Source organism: Daldinia decipiens, assembly GCF_022478715.1.
Source record: "Daldinia decipiens strain CBS 113046 unplaced genomic scaffold F4813scaffold_35, whole genome shotgun sequence".
Taxonomy (NCBI): Eukaryota; Fungi; Ascomycota; class Sordariomycetes; order Xylariales; family Hypoxylaceae; genus Daldinia; species Daldinia decipiens.
In genome coordinates, this window is record NW_026054578.1 from 278,315 (window position 1) to 298,990 (window position 20,676).

The 20,676-nt window shown below is 47.9% G+C and overlaps 5 protein-coding genes across 5 annotated transcripts; 3 read left to right on the plus strand and 2 right to left on the minus strand.

Annotated features, from left to right (window-relative positions):
• Positions 1 to 1,274: 1,274 nt before the first annotated feature.
• On the plus strand, positions 1,275 to 2,499 carry F4813DRAFT_201138 (uncharacterized protein). Its single transcript, XM_049239549.1, has 3 exons — positions 1,275 to 1,322; positions 1,378 to 2,196; positions 2,249 to 2,499. The coding sequence occupies exons 2-3, from the start codon at positions 1,590 to 1,592 to the stop codon at positions 2,284 to 2,286; spliced, it is 645 nt and encodes a 214-aa protein (XP_049096669.1). The 5' UTR covers positions 1,275 to 1,322; positions 1,378 to 1,589; the 3' UTR covers positions 2,287 to 2,499.
• A 2,855-nt stretch (positions 2,500 to 5,354) lies between these two features.
• F4813DRAFT_370003 (peptidase C1B, bleomycin hydrolase) lies at positions 5,355 to 7,646 on the minus strand. Its single transcript, XM_049244474.1, has 2 exons — positions 7,169 to 7,646; positions 5,355 to 7,069 (listed from the first exon to the last, which is right to left on the minus strand). The coding sequence occupies exons 1-2, from the start codon at positions 7,393 to 7,395 to the stop codon at positions 5,770 to 5,772; spliced, it is 1,527 nt and encodes a 508-aa protein (XP_049096670.1). The 5' UTR covers positions 7,396 to 7,646; the 3' UTR covers positions 5,355 to 5,769.
• F4813DRAFT_370006 (translation protein SH3-like protein) lies at positions 7,647 to 8,891 on the minus strand. Its single transcript, XM_049244475.1, has one exon. It carries the CDS (start codon positions 8,658 to 8,660, stop codon positions 8,121 to 8,123), a length of 540 nt encoding a protein of 179 aa, XP_049096671.1. The 5' UTR covers positions 8,661 to 8,891; the 3' UTR covers positions 7,647 to 8,120.
• Positions 8,892 to 14,669: 5,778 nt separating this feature from the next.
• Positions 14,670 to 16,648, plus strand: F4813DRAFT_201296 (carbohydrate-binding module family 35 protein). The gene is made up of 10 exons (XM_049239552.1): positions 14,670 to 14,918; positions 14,978 to 15,099; positions 15,168 to 15,309; positions 15,368 to 15,463; positions 15,517 to 15,823; positions 15,898 to 16,022; positions 16,074 to 16,121; positions 16,185 to 16,277; positions 16,341 to 16,493; positions 16,555 to 16,648. The coding sequence occupies exons 1-10, from the start codon at positions 14,747 to 14,749 to the stop codon at positions 16,605 to 16,607; spliced, it is 1,311 nt and encodes a 436-aa protein (XP_049096672.1). The 5' UTR covers positions 14,670 to 14,746; the 3' UTR covers positions 16,608 to 16,648.
• Positions 16,649 to 17,171: 523 nt separating this feature from the next.
• Positions 17,172 to 20,666, plus strand: F4813DRAFT_370013 (fibronectin-binding protein A N-terminus-domain-containing protein). Its single transcript, XM_049244476.1, has 2 exons — positions 17,172 to 17,326; positions 17,406 to 20,666. The coding sequence occupies exons 1-2, from the start codon at positions 17,294 to 17,296 to the stop codon at positions 20,607 to 20,609; spliced, it is 3,237 nt and encodes a 1,078-aa protein (XP_049096673.1). The 5' UTR covers positions 17,172 to 17,293; the 3' UTR covers positions 20,610 to 20,666.
• The last annotated feature ends 10 nt before the right edge of the window (positions 20,667 to 20,676 follow it).

Below are 20,676 nucleotides of genomic sequence, written 5' to 3' on the forward strand. Positions count from 1 at the left end.
GGTGTCGTCCTTGTGTGCCTCGCAATCACGGACTTAAATCTCTCAACTATATAATGAACGTCCGTCGGATATGTGCGACCCCTACTTATCCCCCCTCGCTCCGGCAGCGAACCGAGCAATGGATGCTTCTATATAGAATAAAGTATCCGTCGGTGGGAATAGCAATGATAGTCTTGAGGCTCTGTATGGGAATAAACGAAACGACTGGCGGGAAGCGTGTAACTAACCAACTATTCTCTAACCTAGCTGGTGGATTTCACCTTCATGCAGCTATGCAGCTAGGTGAACTCTTAGGTTAAGATGTCAGTTAAGGTCAGATCATGTATGTGTTAGGTATGTAAGTGTGGTTTTGCCATGCATTGAAGCAAGGGGAGGGAGTGGGGCGTGATTTGATTGAGTAGTCGTATGGTTCGAAGTGAGAAGAAACACGGTAGAATTTCGAAACCGTCCTTCACGTCCTGCTATTGGTTTCTCTTTTGGAGAGAGAGAATTTTCTTGTCGAGACGACGTCAACTGGTCTGATGACAAGAACCCCGTTTCCCGGTCAAGTTAAGAGAGAATGCCCAAGAAGCTAAGAAAGCTGAGAAGGCTAAGAAGGCTAGACCAAGACGGATAGGCAATAGAGCAAAAGCAACGTCGCTCTAGGTGAAATATGATAGATAGTAACAAATGACGATGGTGTGGTGGAGGATGTGCCCGCTTAGCGAATAGGATGGAGAATGCTCGGCGATGACGTCCCGCTTCGCAAAATAGAATCAAACCGCGTTGCGTTAATACATATGTAGCAAGACTTGGGCGACCCAGGCCGAGCTAAAAAAGACAAGCGACGGACAGGTACCCAGCCGAGCGAGGGCTGGTTACGCTGAACCGGAAGACTGGGAGGATCCCCGTTCAAGGGCTTCAAGGGCTTCAAGGGCTTCAAGGGCTTATGGAGGGATCAAATGTTGCCTAAAAAGGCTTGGAACGGGACAAGGTAAATTGACCTAGGTATTTCGCATTGTGTGTTAGTGTGTGCTCTTTCTCCTTCTCCTTCCTAGATCGTTATCCTCCAGGAACACGAACCAAATAACACCTGAATCAAGATCAGCGACCCGAGAAATTACGCCGCTATTATGTCCGTCGCAGGTAGGATCGACTGTATGTACAGTCGCAATGTCGTGGGGATGGATTAGAAATGCTTCCAAATTCCAGCGTACTATGTGTGTGTAGTATGTAGTATGCAGTATGTAAGTGGGAGTGGGAGTGGGAGTGGGAATGGGGATGGGAATGGGAATGTGACTATCAAGTAGGTAAGCAATCTATGTAGGTACCAGAACTGGCGTGTAAGTGTTCAATGGTTCCTGAATCTATTTATTATAGACTAATAAGTGTTAGTAGTGAGTGTTGGTCGGTTCTAATATTGGAAACTCGAATGTTGGCCGTATCCTTTTCATATATTTATTTTGTTGAGCTCTCTACGTAGACATCCCTAGGTTGGTTAAGTTTCGAATATTTCAACTTCTATTCTGTTGATAGGTAAATATGGAATGTTTTTGTCTCTTCATCTTTTCGGAATCTACCAACCATAGTTCCAATTTGGTAACCTGCCAATGAATGTTGTTGATAATTACATACGACGAATAGGCTCGTTCCCTCTAACAGTCACCTTAAAGCAACACGTAAAGGTGTCTCCAGCACATATTCTTCCGAGGCTTGGGGACTGCCTATTATTCTGTCGGCTGCAACTTTCATCATTAATCACACTCTCTCGCCATAGCAACAATAATAGCATAACCAATAGCCAAAACCTCTTTCTCCTTTTTTGTCGTCTTCACCTTACAGAGCATATCTCATCCGCCCTCTTGAGCTTGTTGGGAATGGTGAGGTCTGGTTCCGAACGCTCATTGGTGCGTATTTTGGTGATTCGGGCTTCAACGCTAACTCGATTGGAACCCAATGGTCCCTCCTCTCTGGCTGCGATATCTTCTTTGAGTCACGATTGTTACTTTGAATTGGCCAGGAAAAGTCACTCAGATTCTAACCCTCGTGCCTCGTACCTCGTACCTCGTGGCCCGGCCCGATCTTTTGGATCCGGCGTCTCGCCTCGTCTCATGTACATGGTAGACACGCGCTTAGTGGCGCGGAATTCTCGAAACACAGAAGGCTGCCTATGCATATTCAATCACTTCAGCTGGACAGTTATCCCTAGGTACCTAGGTTAGTCGAATGTCGTGTTGCCCAACTCGCGATTAACGGTTAATATTAACAGGACTACGTGCATATGCATTTACCTTAGGTATTGAATGACGGCTTGCGGTCTACGGTGGTGAGAGTAGAAAGAAAGCCGCCCAGGTGGCGAATCATTGAACTTCCCCTGTATGATTGGGCTGCTATAGTATCAAGGGATGCGATGCTTGACAACTCCTCGGGACCCCTCGCGGCATTTAGCATTACATACATATATCGCGCTTCTCGAATCATATGCCATTCATAAGCCAAGGCACGTTACGTAGAGCCCGTTTCAAATTGCCCTCCTACAGTTTCCCTACTTAGAGTTACCTAATCTAGTAATGGATATAATGGTTTGAGTTGAGGATGGAGACTACCCCGTTTCCATAGGTAGTTAAGGGATGGAAGATTCAGAGGCACGAATATTATAGCCGCTTTATTTAGTGAAGTTTACCATCATCCGTCATCCCTAACATTCGTACGCACCATATATACCTTTACCACCTAGGTACCCATACGAAATAAGGAGATATTGAGAAGATACGCCGTAGCAAAAGCTCCGTCGACAGCCGACTCTGGGGGTGATGACTGATGTCGATGATACCTAGGGCCCGGCTCCTCATTAATCTGGGGTTCCTGGTCTAGGTTGGGCGGAAATAGCACATTCGATATACGTACAAAGCATATCATACATAACTAACGTTAGCATGAGGAATCAGTTTTCACGACATATCCTGACTAGCCAGGCCAAGGAGCTGACAGATCCATGGCTATCAGGTAGTTATGCCCGACGATAGAATATAGATGTTCAAATGTGACCCTTTAAACTCTTGGGGCCGCGTGTTAGTCACCCTTGCGGGTTGAACACACATGGTAGATGGTCTGTACAGGCGCGTAGTCGGTTTAGGCGCCGTGTACCCAGGTTAACCTAAGCTTCCCGCTTCCTCAGCCCACTTGAGGCCTCGAAATAGACCTTGATTTTGATACGAGTAGAACCAACCAACAAAATCAAACGCCTGGAGGCTAAGCCTTACCTGCCGGGCACCAAGCTCTACCAACAATCCAACGGGGATGGACGTCATATGATAGCGGGTGCTATTGGATGCAGGTATCGTGAGATACGGCCGTATCCAAGGTCAGCAAGAAGTTGTACTTTCAACACCTGGTTCCGCAGTCCGAAGACTTGCCCTGAACTTCACCGCTCGCTTTCCCCCTAATACAACCTCAAACAGGCAAAAATAAACAACAGGCGCCTTCGTACGGCATTGGATAAAAGACCGTCGAGTCTTGTTCTAGCCGCTTGTCCATCATGGTCGGACAACTCAGCGGTCGTGTTTGATTCACCAATGTTGCACTACCTATTCTCCGATTAGTCCTCGAGTTTTCTAGAATATTTCTCAAGCGGTCAACTAGCTAAAAATTGTACTTACAGCTTAAAATCCTATGATCTTCGACGATGGGTAACACAAATGCCAGATCATCAGTCCTAGTCGAACGTCATGACTGCCTAGGTATTTACCATATTACCACGTTGGGTCAAGAGAAAGGCAAACCGACGGTTTCAGATAGCCAAGGCGTTTTTCGACGAGGCTCCCAAGATTAACCACTGAGCAAAAAGCATGGCTAAGGGAATGTGGCCAGGCTACCATAATTCCCGAGCTTACTATAGCTCTAGCTAATAGATTTAGTAAATGAACGAGCATGCATCATCTATTCGTCTCTATTCCCACGCCGTGTTACGACGACGTCTCGTCATCTTTCATATCAAATTTCATGTTTCCGATGTCATAACACACTTTGGCGAAGCGTCCGGTAGCCTCATCTCCCATCTATGTAGGTAGTGGAACCCTATCCTTTACCCCCATGGGCAGATCGCGGGACGCCGCTGACACATGGCATGCGAAGTGGCTGCCACACGCACAGCTCTAGATAATCACCGATATGCTCAGATCAGTCGATCCCCTGGTACCGCCGCCCGGCCAGCGTCCAGTAGCCCCCGATACTGAAGCCCGTCGGGCGTGGAGGGGGGGGGGGACGAAAAGGAGAAGGACGAACCGAACCGAGTCCGACACAGCTGCATCTCTCTTTCGTATATGCTTATGTTTGTTGATGATGTGGTATGACGGTATGACGGAAGCTACTCATATGTGCGGCGTTACACCCGTGAGATGAACACGCTAGCAACGCAAATAGATGATGGCTTGCGCAATGGCAAATGCCAAAACATCCAGATCGAGGGACCCTACGTGCATGAGGCTGCACGAGAGCTCCATCTCAAAGTAGTGTTCCAAAACGTGGACCCCTAATATCAAAAGGCCACCTCCGCCCACTGCTGGGGCGTTGCCGGGAATCTCTTCGATACATATTACTGAAGAGCGGTTGGGTGGAACCGGATGCACAACGGTTTATCCCAAGTGGATCGCGAGAATATCGATGTTCCGACTCAGAGAAGAAAAGGAGGAAAGGAGAGAGACAACTCAGCGCATCGGGACGAGTCCTAACATCCACGTTGCCTCTATCAGCCCATGTAAACAAAGAGAATTATAGCATCGATTTCGTTCCCGTAAGATCTCATTCTAATTCGATCGGTTCCGTTGTCAACATCCTAGCACACGCAGTCTTCCCATGCCGACAATGCCTTCTCCAGGTATTGCGCCACCAAGCCGACCCATCAACCAAAATAACGCCTTGCACCTTCAGCCTACCTACTATTTCCCTTTTCTGACCCTGACTCTCGATGCTAGTCCAACCTTTAGCGAGTGGTCCCCGTACCGCAACTTTTACTTCATGTCCTTACGACATCAATCTCGTCCGACTCCACTAAGCCAGTCGAGATCAATCCCATCCCTCCCTCTCGTATGCGCCATCGCCCGGAAGGTATCATACGGTACGTGGACCCTAGGATAGGAAAGCTAGACATACAAGTGGTTTAGTCCACGCCGCCTAGAAACCAGCCTGGCGGCTTACGGGAATGAAAAAGAAAAATGTGGAAAAAGCAATGGGTCCAGCTGCCCACATATCAGGTTATGAAGGCTCAAGAAACTTCTATTCCATGTTAACCTACTTGCATATACCAGCGCCTACTATTCTTATAAACCAGTAAAGGGGCAAGAATACCGTATATAAGTCAATAGACAGAGCCCAGATATAAACCACATGCAGGCTCGCTACATTACGAGGTTTTGCTAGGCCGCAAGTCACACGGGTTCGTAGCAATAAGTAAACTCACCGATTCTCGGCTACGTAGGGTTTGTCCTTCGAGATATGTAGAGAGCGCGGAAATCACTATTAACCGGAACTCGCCGCTTCAAGCAAGCCGGCTATACAGTTAGGGGTAGACATTGACATACAAGGCAGTATTCGCAAGTTCATGATTAAAGCTAAAATTCCCGTAAAGCATAGTCCCACGAAAGCCATTAGCCAAGTTATCCCAACAATAAATGAGATATAAGTGGTCGGCCCGAACACATTCCCGATAGTAGACCAAAATTCTCATACATGTTATCATTACCGTGATCATAACCGTAGGCTAAATTCCAATCGCCCTCCTTAAGATTTCATTTAAGCCAAGCTCCCCATAGGATCCCATAGGGGCAGTACAATCGGCTCCTTAGTTAGCACGTCTCTAACCTTTCTAGCGAGGAACTTCGGGTCAACCACAGCCTGGTATACAAACTCGTCCATCCATCGGTCGCTCATCACGAACCAGCCCTTAGACCCGACGTCCGTGCCCCAGCTATTCTGCACCTTCCAGCGGACGGGCCGGCCGTCGCCGTCGACGTGGACCGCCGTCAGCACCATGGCGTGGGTCATGGCGGACTCGCCGACGCGGAGGCGAGCCGCTTTGTCCAGCTTTCCATAGAGGTTGACATTAAAGCCAAGCTCGTAATCAAAAAGGTCTAGATCCATAATGCCGCTACCCCGCTCGCTGTACTTGCCCACGTCGGACCCGAAAAAGACGGGCAGTCCGGCTCGTAGCATGGATATGCATGCCTGCTTCAAGGTCTCGATATCAACGTTGATGTACGTGATTCCCCTACCGCCTACGATATTGCCCAGACGGTCGACGGTCATCAGGCTTAGAGGCTCGTGGCGCGGGTCGTGAACTAGGGAGACCATGCTAGAGATACTAGAGCTGGTAATGCGGAACTCGTGCGACGAGATGTCCTTGGCAAACCTGTACGGCGTCGAAACTACCGACCGCGCTCTCCCTTCCTTATCTAGGAAATTCCATTCGAACTCCTCGGAAGTACTAGGTGGTGGTCCCAAGGTCAACGTCAGGATGAGGTGAACCTCTCGTAGCATCTTGTCCTTGATAGCCGACAGACTCGCGGCAGTTGTCGCCGAGCTTTTGACCAAATCGCGCAGGATAACAGCATACTCGCGTAGCTTAGCGATGACGATAGAGTTGATAGTGCTGCTTGCCATAGCATTCCAGCTGTCAGGATACAAAGTCTGGGGTATAAGACCATACTTTTCAACTAGGTTGTAAACCATATCCCACTGACCACCATCGCTGATAGGGTCAGCAAGCAGTCTTTGAACCAGTCTCTCATCCAGTGGCTGGTCAGCAGTTTCGATGATATTCTCAAGGAAGAAGTTAGACTTTTCAAGCTTGTCCCAGAAAAATAGATAGGCCTGTGACAGCTCGAAGGAGTCTAAGTTGTACTTCTTCATGATAGCGATCCGGAATATATTAGTACTGGCAAATAGCCAGCATCTTCCCGAGGATCGCTGGTTTGTGATAGGAGCTCCCTCGAACGGGATACGAATATTGAACACATGCTGGTCCGTAATCTTAGTCGCTCGAGAAGCCAGAACATCTCGCGGGTTCGCAGAGCTGAAGGCCGAGAGAGCTAATCTAATCATGAGAGACAAGACACCATCAGCTCTGAGCATCAATGCCACTGGTGATTATTCCTAAGAATTAGGTATAAGAATTAGGTACAAGGCTACAAACCTGTTCTTGGGATCTGCAAGCACCTTAGACTGCCAATTCTGCGTCAGTTCAATAGCCAGCTTTTCCGGCTGTCTAGATATGCCGCCATTGAAGAGTGCTCCCTTCTCCTTGTCAATATGGACAAAGCCGTCCTCTGAGCTAAGCGCCTGTAGGCGTTCTAATATGGCTTTTTCATGTGCGACGGCTGCCATCACCTCAGGCGAGCTCTTAGACTGCTGCGCACCCATAGTAGTTGCGATAACTAAAGCGAGTACGAGCTCGATTCGGAGGTCCTATCTTCAATATTTTCTTAGTAGATTGGGGGCTTAGATAGATTTTTGATATGTTATTCACGATCCTATAATATGTAGGTTGTATACCTATTAGTACAGTTAGAATATGAAGTACCTATGTAGGGTAATGTATTAGAAATAGCGCCCTACATGTAGGTATAGATTGCTACCTAAGGTTATCTCAACAAAAGGATCAAGAGGACCTTCCTGTTTCTGATTGCGTCTTATGATATTACGTGCTTGATAAGCAGAAGCCTGTACTCTGATTGGTACAAAGGAGACTGGTTCCAATCCGGTGACCTCGGTTGAACCTTACCTTAGATAGGATTGCATTAGATGCATAACACCAAACACCTTGATGACCATCACACCTTTTAGGTAAAGATAAGCGACCCTCATGATAGGCACGAAATACACACAAGCAAGCAAAGACAACAATCAGGTATGTACGTTAAAGACTTGACATTGTATTACCATCCATATACAGAACTATGTATCAACTGATATGCCAAAATCCGCAACGTCCTTTTTCCAATCCATACATAATTACGCGCGAAAGATCTGAGAAGCAATCTTTTGAGATCAACCGCGACTCCATCATAAACCATCAGCATAAGAAAACTCCCCTTTTATGATGACATTAAATTGACCACAGTTGATCCCCACACCCTAAAATATCTTTACAAGCTGGAAGCGTGGATGACCTTCATGTCAACGACAAGCTCACGGCCACCATCGTTCAGCACTAGAACGCGGACACTGCCGTGGCCGGCGTTGAAGGCCTGGGTAAGGCGCTGCCACAGGTTGGACTGGTCAATGACGGGGACACCGGTCTTGACATCACCAGTCTCGGTCATGGCGACGACGGAACCATCTTGGATGTCGAGGACACGGTATTGCTTGAAGACGGGACCAAGCATGGTCTGGACAACAACGCTGGGAGCAGGGTTGGAGACGAAAGAAGACTCTTCGTGTAGCTGCTTGGTGAAGAGGTCGACACCAAGGTAACGGTGCTGGCCAGTAGCCGACGAGGTCGAGATACGGATGACCTGGCAGGGGCGACCCTGAAGGATCAAGATATCACCCATGCGGACATGGTGGCAGGGGATGGTAACAGTGTTAGGAATGGAAGGAGCTCCGTTGGACTTAGAGCCGGAGGTACGAGAGTCGCGGACGATGTCGACACGCTCGCCCTCGGGGTGGAAGACACGGTCAGCCATTTTGTGCAGTCCTTCACGGAGTGAGTGGTGGTGTCCTGCGCAAGTTAGCAATTTGGTCTACAACGATAGCAGGCTAGCACTTGAACTAACCGGTTGAGTCGTAATATCCCATTCTACTCTTCTTAGAGCTTGGGCTAGGAGGCTGTCGAGGATACTCTACGGTTTCCTCGGCAATTTCTGCGTCCCTGTGGTAGGATGAACCGGCCTTGGGGGGATCAACAGTTGATTCGCTGATGCGGATTTCTTCGGTGAAGCTGGGGATAGGCTTGGGAGGGTCGATAGTAGACTCAGAGACGTGGGTGTGAGTATGCTCGCTAGCGAAGTGAGAGACTGGCCTGGGAGGGTCGACAGTACTGGCGGCTACGCTGATGTTGTCTTTATAGACGGATGGCTGAGCTCGAGCGCGATACTCACGTTCGATGCGGTCAATGGAACTAAGGTGGGGATTGTGGCGGTCGACCTCAATTGAAGTCTCTGCGTAAGTGAAAGAGGAGGAAGGGCGAGAGGGCTTGGGCTTGAAATGGTGTTCAGAGTGAGAAGTGTGAGGTCTATCGGAAGAGGTTTGTTGTCAGTTGAAGATATTTTTACAAGTTACTTAGCCAACGGGGGATTGACCAAGTCCCAGCCACTCGACAGGGATCCCAGAAAATGAACAATGCACTGGCCCCATGGCTCCATCTTGGCCAATTTAGTTCAATTGAGTCCGTTGCGGGCCGGAATTGACACAGACCAGAAGCTCGGGCTCTGATAATGGAGCCAGTTGCGTAATTTATTGAAATCCAAGCTCTTTTTACGAAATGAAGGGCTCTAAGAATCAAGAAAATATGGTAGACTGACCTGTGCTCCTCGTAATGCTCACGGTGGGCACCGGGACGGCGGTAACGTTCTTCTTCACGTGTGATGCGGACCTCTTCTTCGCTGAAGTGTGGCTCCTGACGCGGAGGTAGCTGAGCTGAAGCAGAGATAGAAGAGTATTGACCTTCCCGTCCGGCTTTCTCTGCTTTTGCGGGGAGATCGATCTGAATCTCTTCGTGAGTGTGGGTGGTGGTCTCTACCTCAGTCTCCTTGTATGTCCGAGGGAAGATACTAAAGGGGACCGGTACGCGGGCTTCAAAGTCCAGGTTGGCGACCTTATCGGCGCGAGAGTCCTCTCCTCGACAACCTTTCGACTAAGGGCGAAAGGAAGACAAGAAGATTCCTCTTGCTCTTCTTTCTACTATACTGAAAGAAAAGAAGGGAGGAGAAGCAGGCGGAAATTGCTCGCTTCTGTACTCGATTCTCTCGTTCAGGCTGGAAGAGCGGGGAAAGATTGGCTGTATTGGGTTGTGAAAGAGATGTTTGGGTTTGATGGTTAGAAGAAAAGGAGGTGAAGTGTCAGAACAGTTTATTGGAAGGAAAGAAATAGGAGAGGCTGCAGGGAGAAAGATGGGCAGTACCGATGTTATTGTACTGTACTGGGGGGGTCACTGTGGGTTACTGCGGGTTGTTGTGGGAGGGAAGGAAGCACTGGCGTGGCAGGTCGTGTTCGCAGGTTGCCCGGAGCTTCTACAGGGGTTGAGTGGGAAGGAGCTTGTTTACTTGAGTGGGTCATCATGGGTCTGGTGTGTTTATCCTACCCCAAAACAAGTTAAGCGGCTGGGGACTAGGGGATATTACAGAAGACAGGGAAATTGAGACGGGTTTTCGCACGGGGACAGTAAGTTACGACCAAGTTCGCTCTTGCACTGTCTGTCTTCCTTTACCAGTTTCCTACTGTCTCCTTGTTTCCAGCCATTTCTGGCCCCCCGTTCAACCTCCTCCCTTGACTCCCTGGTTCGCCCGTAGTTTCGCTTTTCACCGTTTGCCGGGGAAGTCCACCCAATGGCCTATCCATATTGGGCCACCGGGTCACTAGGCCACCGGTGATGATCAGATCGAACCAACAAATACCCCTAGCCGGTCCAGCCTCCTCTTAGCTTTGATAGCCTACATACATACATATGTACCTACTATGTATGTAGTAGGTACCAAAACAAAAACAAAGAGGCCAGTCGCCAGCCTTCCTCGGTTGTGACATCTATCGATTTGAACCGAGCAAATAGAGAGACGGAGATTGAGGACTTACGGTCACTATTACATACATGTAGCATTGAGCGTGCGTATCGCCCATGGAACTCCCATATGTATCAACCTCAATCAGTGTTATATTTGCATAATAATACGATTTCACCGCTCACCATTGCAGCACATATCACACATATTACACGTACCGTAAGAAGTTTACAGTTCAGAGTCTGAACTTCAGACTGGGTAACGCAGCAGCTATTGATTGCCTGCCGCTGTAGGAAATCGAAGAGGCTGGTATCTCCCGAGAAAAGCTAGCAGAGCGTTTCATTTTCTCATCTTCGAAAAGCTGGGCACTACGAAACCAACCACTTATAGAGCCAATAGCTGAATCGGTCTTATATGCACGGACGAATCACGGCTGAGGATGATATGATTCCCAACCACCTTTGCTGACACTTGCAGATTAAAGCAAGGCATCTTCAATTACGCGTAATATCGTGGGTTCCGCTCATTGGGTTATGCAGTGGATTGTGGTGTGCGACTCAGCTGGACTTATGCACGCCTAATGCAGACGGGCTGAGCAGTAGCATTGAAGTGAGCTTTGCTTTTCCGTTGCACACTGTCAGTCCCACAGTCCCATAATCCCATACATAGTCCCATACTATGTATGTAGTCCCACAGGGCGTCAGATCTCACTCACGTCGGGTGGGGTCTAACCTTCAAATCTGGTGCAACTGGAGTTATCTTTCGATAAATTCAACTCAAACCCTCCTTGATTGTCTTGATGTCACCAATTGATTGGCATCGTCCGGTCAATTGCTATGTTTCAAGCCATCAACACGCTCTCATACGTCTCAAATACCGGGAGAAGTGTTCGGTCCACGTTTCTTACTGATGTCCAATTTACCCCTGATCGCCAAATCTCCAATTCGTTGCTATGACAACCGGTTACTAAAACCACGCTACTTAATACAGATCCTTACCTTCTGGATCAAAGTGGAGACGCCAGGATTTTTTTTACGAGCCATTAGCTTCCTGATTTGGAGAGATTCGAGAGAAGCTGTTGCCAACCGGTCCTACCACAAGTCGTGAATCTATCGTTCGTCACATGTCCGAGCTCGAAGATCTGTTTCGCAATCGATGCGACTAGCTACCTAGTAGATAGCTAATTATACGCGAGATCTTAACATTATCGAATTACCGTATCCGAAGATCCCGCAAAAAGCACTGATAAAAGCTTGGAAGCAATGTTAGTTACGAGGCCAACCCCGTCCCAAAGCTTGGACATTATACCTGGGTCAGCTTCATGTAGCCAATATGTCGAGACGCCAATCACTTAATAAGCTCTACGGTTTTAGACAGCTGAAGTCACGATAAAAATAAGAACTTTTGGCATAGGATTGTAAGTGCCTCGGTAATGCTAATTCACTTGTGATGATGTAGTACGGCTGAATCATCACGACATGCAGGCGCCTACTGAATATGGACCCTTCTTCAGCTCTACGTAGTACGGTCTTTGATAGTGCACCCTGGTGGTTTATGGAGCTATTGTAAATTCGCTTTTAGGGGTTGGTTAATGGACAACATGCAAAGACGGTGACCAGAAGCAGCCAATGTGACCCGAATAACTACGATACAGCTTTAAAGAGGACAATGGCTGTGGATTTGGATCTAGTTCACACGTCAGGATACGATAGGGTAGGCTATTCCGAGATGATGTCCTTACCGCTCAAACCATCTCGAAAACGCTTGGCTACCCCTAATGATTTTGAAGAATGTTGTCTCTTGGAATAAGCGAGCATCCGGCGCCAGCAGAGCACGCCCACGTATAATCATTGCGAGTAGCTATTCCGGTAAGCGAGCTGAGTCTGCTATCGTAAGACGAGCCCGAATGCTGCGGCGTAAGAAATCCTAACGTCGAGCGTTTGCCAAGTAGCTATTAGTCCGTGTCATGATAAACCTGAAGCTTCTCAAATAGACATCGTTGTTCTTTTCCCACCCGTTCGATGACACGCGATAAGACATTGTATCGCTTTTGCAGCTCAATTCGTAGAGCTGTACCTACCGTATGGTGATAGAGCTTCTCGACAACTCATCCTACCACATGCAAGTATACCCGTCCACACTATGATCTCTGTATTGCAGATATACACGTTGGCTCGCGCACGAGCCGGACCGTCTATCCACGCGGTCAGCCCGTAGCGAGCTCATTGTCAACAGGTTATGGGTCTGTCTCCATACCCCGTATGCGTTGTTCGACCCGGTTTCGACGGTTATCCCCACGTGCCGAGACGCCGTATCCGCTTGACCACCGTACGGTGCGTGCGAGAGTGTCGGTCGGGAGGCCGGGTTCAGGCAGTTTTCGCTTCCCGTGCTCGACCATGAAACGCGGCAGTCGTGTCAATCTGCAAAGTGCCGTTTAGAAGTTGTGGTGACCCCCCCTCGCCTTTGGCTACGGGCCCGTAGCTGCATGCTGCAGCGCTTAGGGAAAAGATGTCTTGGAACTTCATATTCGCGTCGCCCCGTAGAACGTCAAGCACACGCCACCTTCTGACCTCTATGATGCAAGACGGTGAATATAGTATGTGGACTTGCCACATATACACGGCGAGATCAGGATTCTTGTAGAAGTTCGACGTCTACTCCGCAACGGGTTTGTCGGTATACCCACCCGACGGAATGCTTCGTACTGTCTAGCTTCGGTAGCGAGAGGTGCAGCAATTCTCCACACGTATCCATCATCTTATGCGCAATGGTGGATATAGATTTGATATCAAATCGGATTGTTTGAGTTGGGCATCGTTGACTGTTTGCACCATTGAGCGTAGAGTAAAATGCTAAGCAATTCCTAAGGCGTCTGAGTAGGGTTCGTCTGGGTAACAACAGATCTTTGGCATAGACCCGTTCAGCAATATGATATAAGTTGTAATGAAGAAAGAATAGTATACAATCTCAATCATGTACGACTTTGAGTATAACGCAAGTATATATCGTTTCAACTATCAGGTAATCGTAGAATACATACATACCTACCTACATACATACATACATAGATGCTCCGCTTAAGTTCCCGGATTATAATTCGGTAACGGATGGGTATATATCGTATGCTTCGGTGACCCGTGTACTAGGCAGGTATACAGCTTTGGCTACCCACCTATCAAGTCGACTTTAAAGAAAGTTAGCTATTAAAGGCATAGTAACATGACTAGAGAAAGCGCTTAGCAAAGCTATTATACTGCTGGTGATAGCAACCTTGAATGGTGTGCTCTCTCGTCTCCGTTGAATAACTTTATTGGTGCGATTAGTATGCTATCCAAACATCGTCGACCAACCCACCTCAGCCTAGTTCCTGCATTTAATATAGTGAGAAGTTTCATCAAACGCTTGATGGAACTATAGGCGCTGTCAAACCAGGTCGTTCCAGAACACTATGAAATTAATATTAACCGACCTTAGCAGCTAGCAACTTTATATAAGCGCTGTCCATTAAATCTCGCGCCCTCCGGACAAGAATATGTAATAATTTTTGACCTATTAACAACCTTAGATATTATGAGGCTAAAACATTGCTGGTAAGGGTCAACATTTTAACCGTGTTCGAATTTACTTGGAAATGAGTAACGAATGCACCCGTTCGAGAGTACTTGGTATCCGGAGGGAGCGGGATTCGATAGACGACGCTAATATATAAAATACAAGAAAGAAAAGTCATAACACATAGTTTATAGTCTATCTGATTCCGGGTGTTGGATTTGATGGTGATTTTGTGATGTCTGGCCTTCTATAAAGGGAATGCGTCCCGAAACGATCATCCCTCCGCTACGGTGACATCGACAAAAGGAAAAATTGTGGAAGCCACTAATTATCCGATCAAGCTCGCCATAACTTTACACCGAGACCCGGTGGGCGTAGGAGATGCTGTAGATGATGTATATAATGCGAGATAGGAGAGCGAAGATCGGCGTAACTAGAAGAGTATATACGTAGTAGCACGTGCAAGCTGAGTCGTTACCCAATTAGACAAGCCACGACGAAATATGAAGCTATCTTCACTCTTGTGGGCCTACACGGCAACCGGTGCCCTGGGCGCATCGTGGATTGCCCCGGGTGCTGTGTGGTATGACACCGATGGGAACAAAATCGATGCTCACGGAGGAGGTGTTGTTAAGCGTGGAGATACCTTCTATTGGGTCGGTCACGCAGCCAGCAGTAAATGGCCTCCAAGTTCATAATGTCCAAACTAGTCGATCACTAACAATATCTTCAAGACCAAACGCCGAACTTGTATTCATCCACTGATCTCATCAATTGGAAGAACCTTGGGAAACAGGCGAGCTCTGTATCTGGAATGTGGCGGCCAAAGATAGCAAAGCCGAACGGTTCATTTTGGGTATGAGATATTTTGCTCAGAAGAGGTCTTATCTATTAGAAACCTACTAACTGGGCGAATGGTGACAGTTGTATGGCCAGCAAGATCGTTATGTTCTTTCTCTAAAGTCGGCGAACTTCGTCGGGGGTTATGGCCAGTCAGCAAAGGTTCATATCCCACCAAACGACTACTCCTATTCGGATACTGGAATGTTCTACGACGAAGACGCAGGTGAAGCAAGCTTATCAGACACAGGGGAGTTCTTTAACTAACAGATATATCATATTAGACACATGGTTCCTCCTAACTAGCGCCGACCACAATATCGTCCAGGTTAACCGCATCAACAAGGACGGTGCGCTGGGCGACAAAGTTTCAGATCTGAGTAGGTCTTTGGTTCATACTAGAGTGTAATAACTGCTAAACAGAGTTAAATAGGAAGTGGAGCATACGAAGCCCCAGGTATAGTGAAAGCCGACGGTGTATACTTCTTGATTGTCTCGGGGAAGACTGGCTGGCGTTCCAACCCCAACAAAGTCTTCTGGTCAAACTCGATTAACGGCCCTTGGGCTGGAGGATCGGATATTGCTCCACAGGACCAGAACACCTACGGCTCGCAGAACACGTTCGAGTTGACGGTTAAGGGCTCGCAAAAGACCACTTATATTTACATGGGAGATGCTTGGGATTCGAAAGGGGGAGCAAGCTCAAACTATGTGTGGGCACCCCTGAACATCAATGCCGGGTAAGTGATTCTAAAACGACAAGCCTCTGATAACTAGACGCTGTATTGGCTAATTCTAGTCTTGCTTTGTGTAGATCGCACTCGGTTCAGATTGACTACCATTCGATGTGGAAAGTCGATGTTAAGACTGGAGCGGTTTCTTACCCTAGTACCCTGAAGCGGTATGAGGCCGAGCACGCCGTATTGTCAGGCAGGACAGGTAACGTACCCAAAACCACAACTTCTAAATCCAGAGACTGACGGTTACAAGTGGTGAAAGATTGCAATGAGTGTCTAAGCAAGCGTTCCGTACACGGAGGTAAGTCGTATTATATTCTACCCCAGACGAGACATGCTAGAACTGAACTGATCATATTTATAGTGGGCGACTCAAGCGAAGTGGCCTTCCACAATGTCACCGGCACTGGATCTCGTCAATGGCTCTCTTTCCACTACCGAGTCACCAACCCAGAAGGTAAGTAGCAATATTGTAATTTGTGTAAGAGGTATCGAAGCTAATAATAAACCATTTCTCTAGCTGGCGAGGCTCACATATTTGTTAATGATGAGCCGGCCGTCAACATCTCGAGCCTAAACTCTCGCGCGGGATATCACACTTCTACTCCAGTCCAGCTTACTCTGAAGCCTGGTGATGTGAACACTATCACGTTCGGAGCAACAGGTTCTGACGGTAAGTTATCTCTCAGCTAGGCCTAACTTATTGTGATCTTTACTGACGGTGGTTTTATTAGGATTCGAAGTTGCTGTGGACGGGATTGAACTCTTTGAAGAGGAAGAAGAGTGAAGGCTGTGAAGTAACGGCTTGCTGCTTCGTTAGAGTGATATCAGTGATATAAGATTCGCAGTATATATTGTGTTAGTTAATATTATGACTTCAATATCGATTTTGTCGATCTACAGCTTGCTATCTTCATGGTGATGATTGAGTTGAGTTGGTTATAAGGCCTATAGGTACTGATATTGGGGGGTAGAATGATGTTGATTAGGTTAAGTTGATAATTACTGGAGCAAAGCCCAATAATTTTCAGTATACATAGCTAGGTACCTGTAATTATATATGTAATCACCTCCCACAGAGGTACCTAACCTAACACATGTATCAATGTTAGGGCCAATGACGTAAATTGTTGACGTAAATTATATATAACTGATTGACGGGATTTATGAAGCCCCGCCATTTCTGCGGGTGATACAGATTATGAAAAGTAATTTATACGTATATTACGGTATAACTACTATTTGCAATGCTCGGCTACGGCCAAAAATAACAGTAAGAAATAACTGTAAGGCCTTAACGGTTAATTTAAAACTGCTCCAAAACTGTTCCGCTCTTACATACGTCGTTCGTCTTTTTGCCCCGCGTGTGTTTTCAGTCATCCTACAGTCTATTATTTATGCAATCAGGCATATCCAAGTGAATCGCATCGGCAACCCTGTTGCAGGTTGCAGGTAGGTACATGGAAAAGGAAGATGAAGCAAAGATTTTCCTCGTTGGACGTCAAGGTAAACCCCTAGGTTACAACATTTCCATTCTCAACCTCAGTTAAGCATCGCTAACCGCCATCCCCTCCTCTCGTTCTAGGTCATCGCTCACGAATTATCTAAAAGCCTCGTATCACTTCGGGTCTCCAACATCTATGACCTATCTTCTAAGATTCTCCTCTTCAAACTTGCGAAACCCGAAGTCAAGAAACAACTCCTTATAGATTCTGGCTTCCGATGCCATCTTACCGAGTTTGCGCGAACAACTGCCGCCGCTCCCTCCGTTTTCGTCCAGAAGTTGCGCAAGGCCTTGAAAACCCGACGAGTCACCGCTGTTTCGCAAATCGGTACTGATCGCATCATCGAATTCCAGTTCAGTGATGGCCAATACAGACTATACCTGGAATTCTTTGCTGGAGGCAACGTCATCTTAACAGACAAGGAGCTCAAGATTCTGACGCTGTTACGACATGTTCCCGAGGGAGAAGGTCAGGAGCCGCAGCGCCCAGGTCTTACGTATTCCCTAGAAAACAGACAGAACTATGGTGGAGTTCCCGCACTGACAAAGGAGCGTGTACGAGATGCGCTTCAGACCACTGTGCAAAGGGCTGCTGTTTCGGCTGCAGCGAGCAAGAAAATAAAGAGGAAGCCGGGTGATGAGCTGAGAAGGGGGCTTGCTACCACCATCATGGAACTACCTCCGATATTAGTCGACCACGCGATGAAAGTCACAGGGTTCGATTCGGGTATACAGCCATCTACGGTATTGGAAAATGAAGGACTCCTCGATGACCTACTACAATCGCTTGGGGAAGCCCTCAAAGTCGCTCATGGAGTAACTAGTTCCGACACCTGTAAAGGCTATATATTGGCTAAAACGAGACCGGGCCTTGATAACAAACCATCGGGAGATGCAGATGATGACCAGCAGCGGAAAGGTGCACTGCTATACGAGGATTTTCACCCGTTCTTGCCTCGCCAGTTTGAAGAGGATCCTGCTTATACAGTGCTTACTTTCGAAAACTTCAACGTTATGGTAGATGAGTTCTTTTCTTCCGTAGAGGGACGACAGCTAGAGTCGAAGTTGAACGAGAAGGAAGCCGCCGCTAAGCGTAAACTGGATGCGACTAAAGCCGATCATGCTAAACGGATCGAGGGCCTTCAAGCAGTTCAGCAACTTAATGTTCGGAAAGCCAGTGCAATAGAAGCTAATGTCGAGAGGGTTAAGGAGGCTATAGATGCGGTGAATGGTCTCATAAAACAAGGAATGGACTGGGAAGATATTGGCAAGCTTATCGACAGAGAACGTAAGCGGGGCAATCCTGTAGCTTCTATCATTGCACTTCCTCTCAAGCTACACGAAAATACTATCACTGTACTTCTTGGTGAGGCGGAAGAAGAAGAGGAGGAAGAAGATTATGAGGCATCCGATACCGACTCGGTCAGTTCGGATGATAGTGGTTACGCTGGCACGGAGGCATCTGCGCGAAAGGTTCAGGAAACCCGACTGACAATTGATATTGATCTCGGTATCTCTCCTTTCGCCAATGCAGGAGAATATTATGGAGAGAGAAAGAATGCTGCCGTGAAGGAGCAGAAAACAGTACTGCAATCAGAGACTGCATTGAAGAATGCGAAGCAGAAAATTGCCGCGGAGTTAAAGAAGGGATTGAAGCAGGAAAAGCCAGTCTTGCAACCTATTCGGAAGCAGCTCTGGTTCGAGAAATTCATATGGTTTATCTCGTCCGATGGTTATCTCGTTCTCGGTGGCAAGGATGCCCAGCAAAACGAGATGCTCTATAGACGGTATTTGAAGAAGGGCGACGTCTATGTGCACGCAGACCTCCACGGCGCACCAAGCGTGATCATAAAAAATAGTCCAAGCACACCTGATGCCCCTATACCACCTTCAACTCTGTCACAAGCTGGGTCTTTGGCAGTTTGTGCCTCGTCTGCTTGGGACTCAAAGGCTGGTATGGGTGCGTGGTGGGTGAATGCGGACCAAGTATCAAAGTCGGCGCCAACTGGGGAATTCCTTGGTACTGGTAGCTTTATGGTACGAGGAAAGAAGAATTTCTTACCTCCCGCCCAACTGATACTGGGTCTTGGGGTGATGTTTAGGATAAGCGAGGAAAGCAAGGCCAAACATGTTAAGCACCGTCTTTATGATCTCCCGGAAACCCTACCGAACAAGCCAAGCTCAGACGCTACTAGTAGCAAAGCTATATCCGACATCGCGAAAGAGTCGAGCGTAGAACATCATGATGATGATAATGAGAGTGACTCGGGAGACAGCGCTATAGATATCCAGGAGGATTCCGAGAGGAGAGAAAACCCACTCCAACCATCAGACAGAAATGACGATGAACAAGAGTCTCGGGAACAGGTTGAAGGAAGTCCGCCTCTTCAAGGAATGAGTAGTTTGACAATCTCCGAAGTACCTGATACCACTCATACAGCAGAGCTTCAAGACCACGAGATTGGTGATGAACAGGAAGATCTGGACGAGGTAGTAACGGAAGCTGATTTTGCACCTGTGACAACGATGAATAGTCCGCCTCCCGAAACGTCTGGCAAGTCCACGCCGCAGCCTCAAAAGAAAGGCCAACAGCCTAAGCGAGGACAAAAGGGCAAAGCTAAGAAGGCCGCTAAATACAAGGACCAAGATGAAGAAGACCGCGCCGCGATTGAAGCTTTGATAGGCGCAGCAGCTGGAAAGCAGAAGGCCGAGGCCGAGGCGAAAGCAAAAGCCGAACGCGAAGCTCAACGAGCGGCTGCGCTTGAGCGGCGCCGAGCACAGCACCAACGTCAGCAACGCGAAACAGCTGAACACGAAGAAATCCGCAAAATGATGCTCGAAGAGGGAATCGAGACTCTCGACACTAACGAGGCGGCTAATCTGACTCCTCTCGATGCGCTTGTTGGAACCCCGCTCCCCGGCGATGAGATCCTTGATGCGACTGCCGTGTGCGCGCCATATAGTGCGCTTGGCCGCTGTAAATATAAGGTCAAAATGCAACCTGGTACGCAGAAAAAAGGAAAGGCCGTAAAAGAAATCCTGGATGCGTGGAAGGCAGCTTCTACGAAGAAAGGTGTCGTGGACGAGAAGAGCGAGGACAAGGAGAAGATGTGGCCCCGCGAAGTGGATCTTCTTAAGGCCCTCAAACCTGAAGAGGTCGTCAATATTGTGCCAGTTGGGAAACTAAGGGTTATGCTTAGCGGAGGCGCTGGCGGGAGTGGAGGAGACGCAAAGGGGAAAGGTGGAAGTAAGGGTGGTAGTGCAAACCGTGGCAAGAAGCGGTAGGGGCGCTATACGATAGGTAGACGATGCATATCATCCAATCGATATATATTCCCATTATCCCTCGGCG

What these genes read in the sequence shown, in the direction of transcription:
- F4813DRAFT_201296 (XM_049239552.1), top strand. Translation starts at nt 14,747, where the DNA reads ATGAAGCTATCTTCACTCTTGTGGGCCTACACGGCAACCGGTGCCCTG. An exon ending in CGACAAAGTTTCAGATCTGA is followed by an intron (nt 15,464 to 15,516) that starts GTAGGTCTTTGG and finishes AGAGTTAAATAG; the next exon opens with GAAGTGGAGCATACGAAGCC. An exon ending in CCCCTGAACATCAATGCCGG is followed by an intron (nt 15,824 to 15,897) that starts GTAAGTGATTCT and finishes TGCTTTGTGTAG; the next exon opens with ATCGCACTCGGTTCAGATTG.
- F4813DRAFT_370003 (XM_049244474.1), bottom strand. Translation starts at nt 7,395, where the DNA reads ATGGGTGCGCAGCAGTCTAAGAGCTCGCCTGAGGTGATGGCAGCCGTC. An exon ending in CTTGCAGATCCCAAGAACAG is followed by an intron (nt 7,070 to 7,168) that starts GTTTGTAGCCTT and finishes TCTCATGATTAG; the next exon opens with ATTAGCTCTCTCGGCCTTCA.
- F4813DRAFT_370006 (XM_049244475.1), bottom strand. Translation starts at nt 8,660, where the DNA reads ATGGCTGACCGTGTCTTCCACCCCGAGGGCGAGCGTGTCGACATCGTC.
- F4813DRAFT_370013 (XM_049244476.1), top strand. Translation starts at nt 17,294, where the DNA reads ATGAAGCAAAGATTTTCCTCGTTGGACGTCAAG. An exon ending in TTTCCTCGTTGGACGTCAAG is followed by an intron (nt 17,327 to 17,405) that starts GTAAACCCCTAG and finishes CTCTCGTTCTAG; the next exon opens with GTCATCGCTCACGAATTATC.
- F4813DRAFT_201138 (XM_049239549.1), top strand. Translation starts at nt 1,590, where the DNA reads ATGAATGTTGTTGATAATTACATACGACGAATAGGCTCGTTCCCTCTA. An exon ending in AGTTATCCCTAGGTACCTAG is followed by an intron (nt 2,197 to 2,248) that starts GTTAGTCGAATG and finishes TAATATTAACAG; the next exon opens with GACTACGTGCATATGCATTT.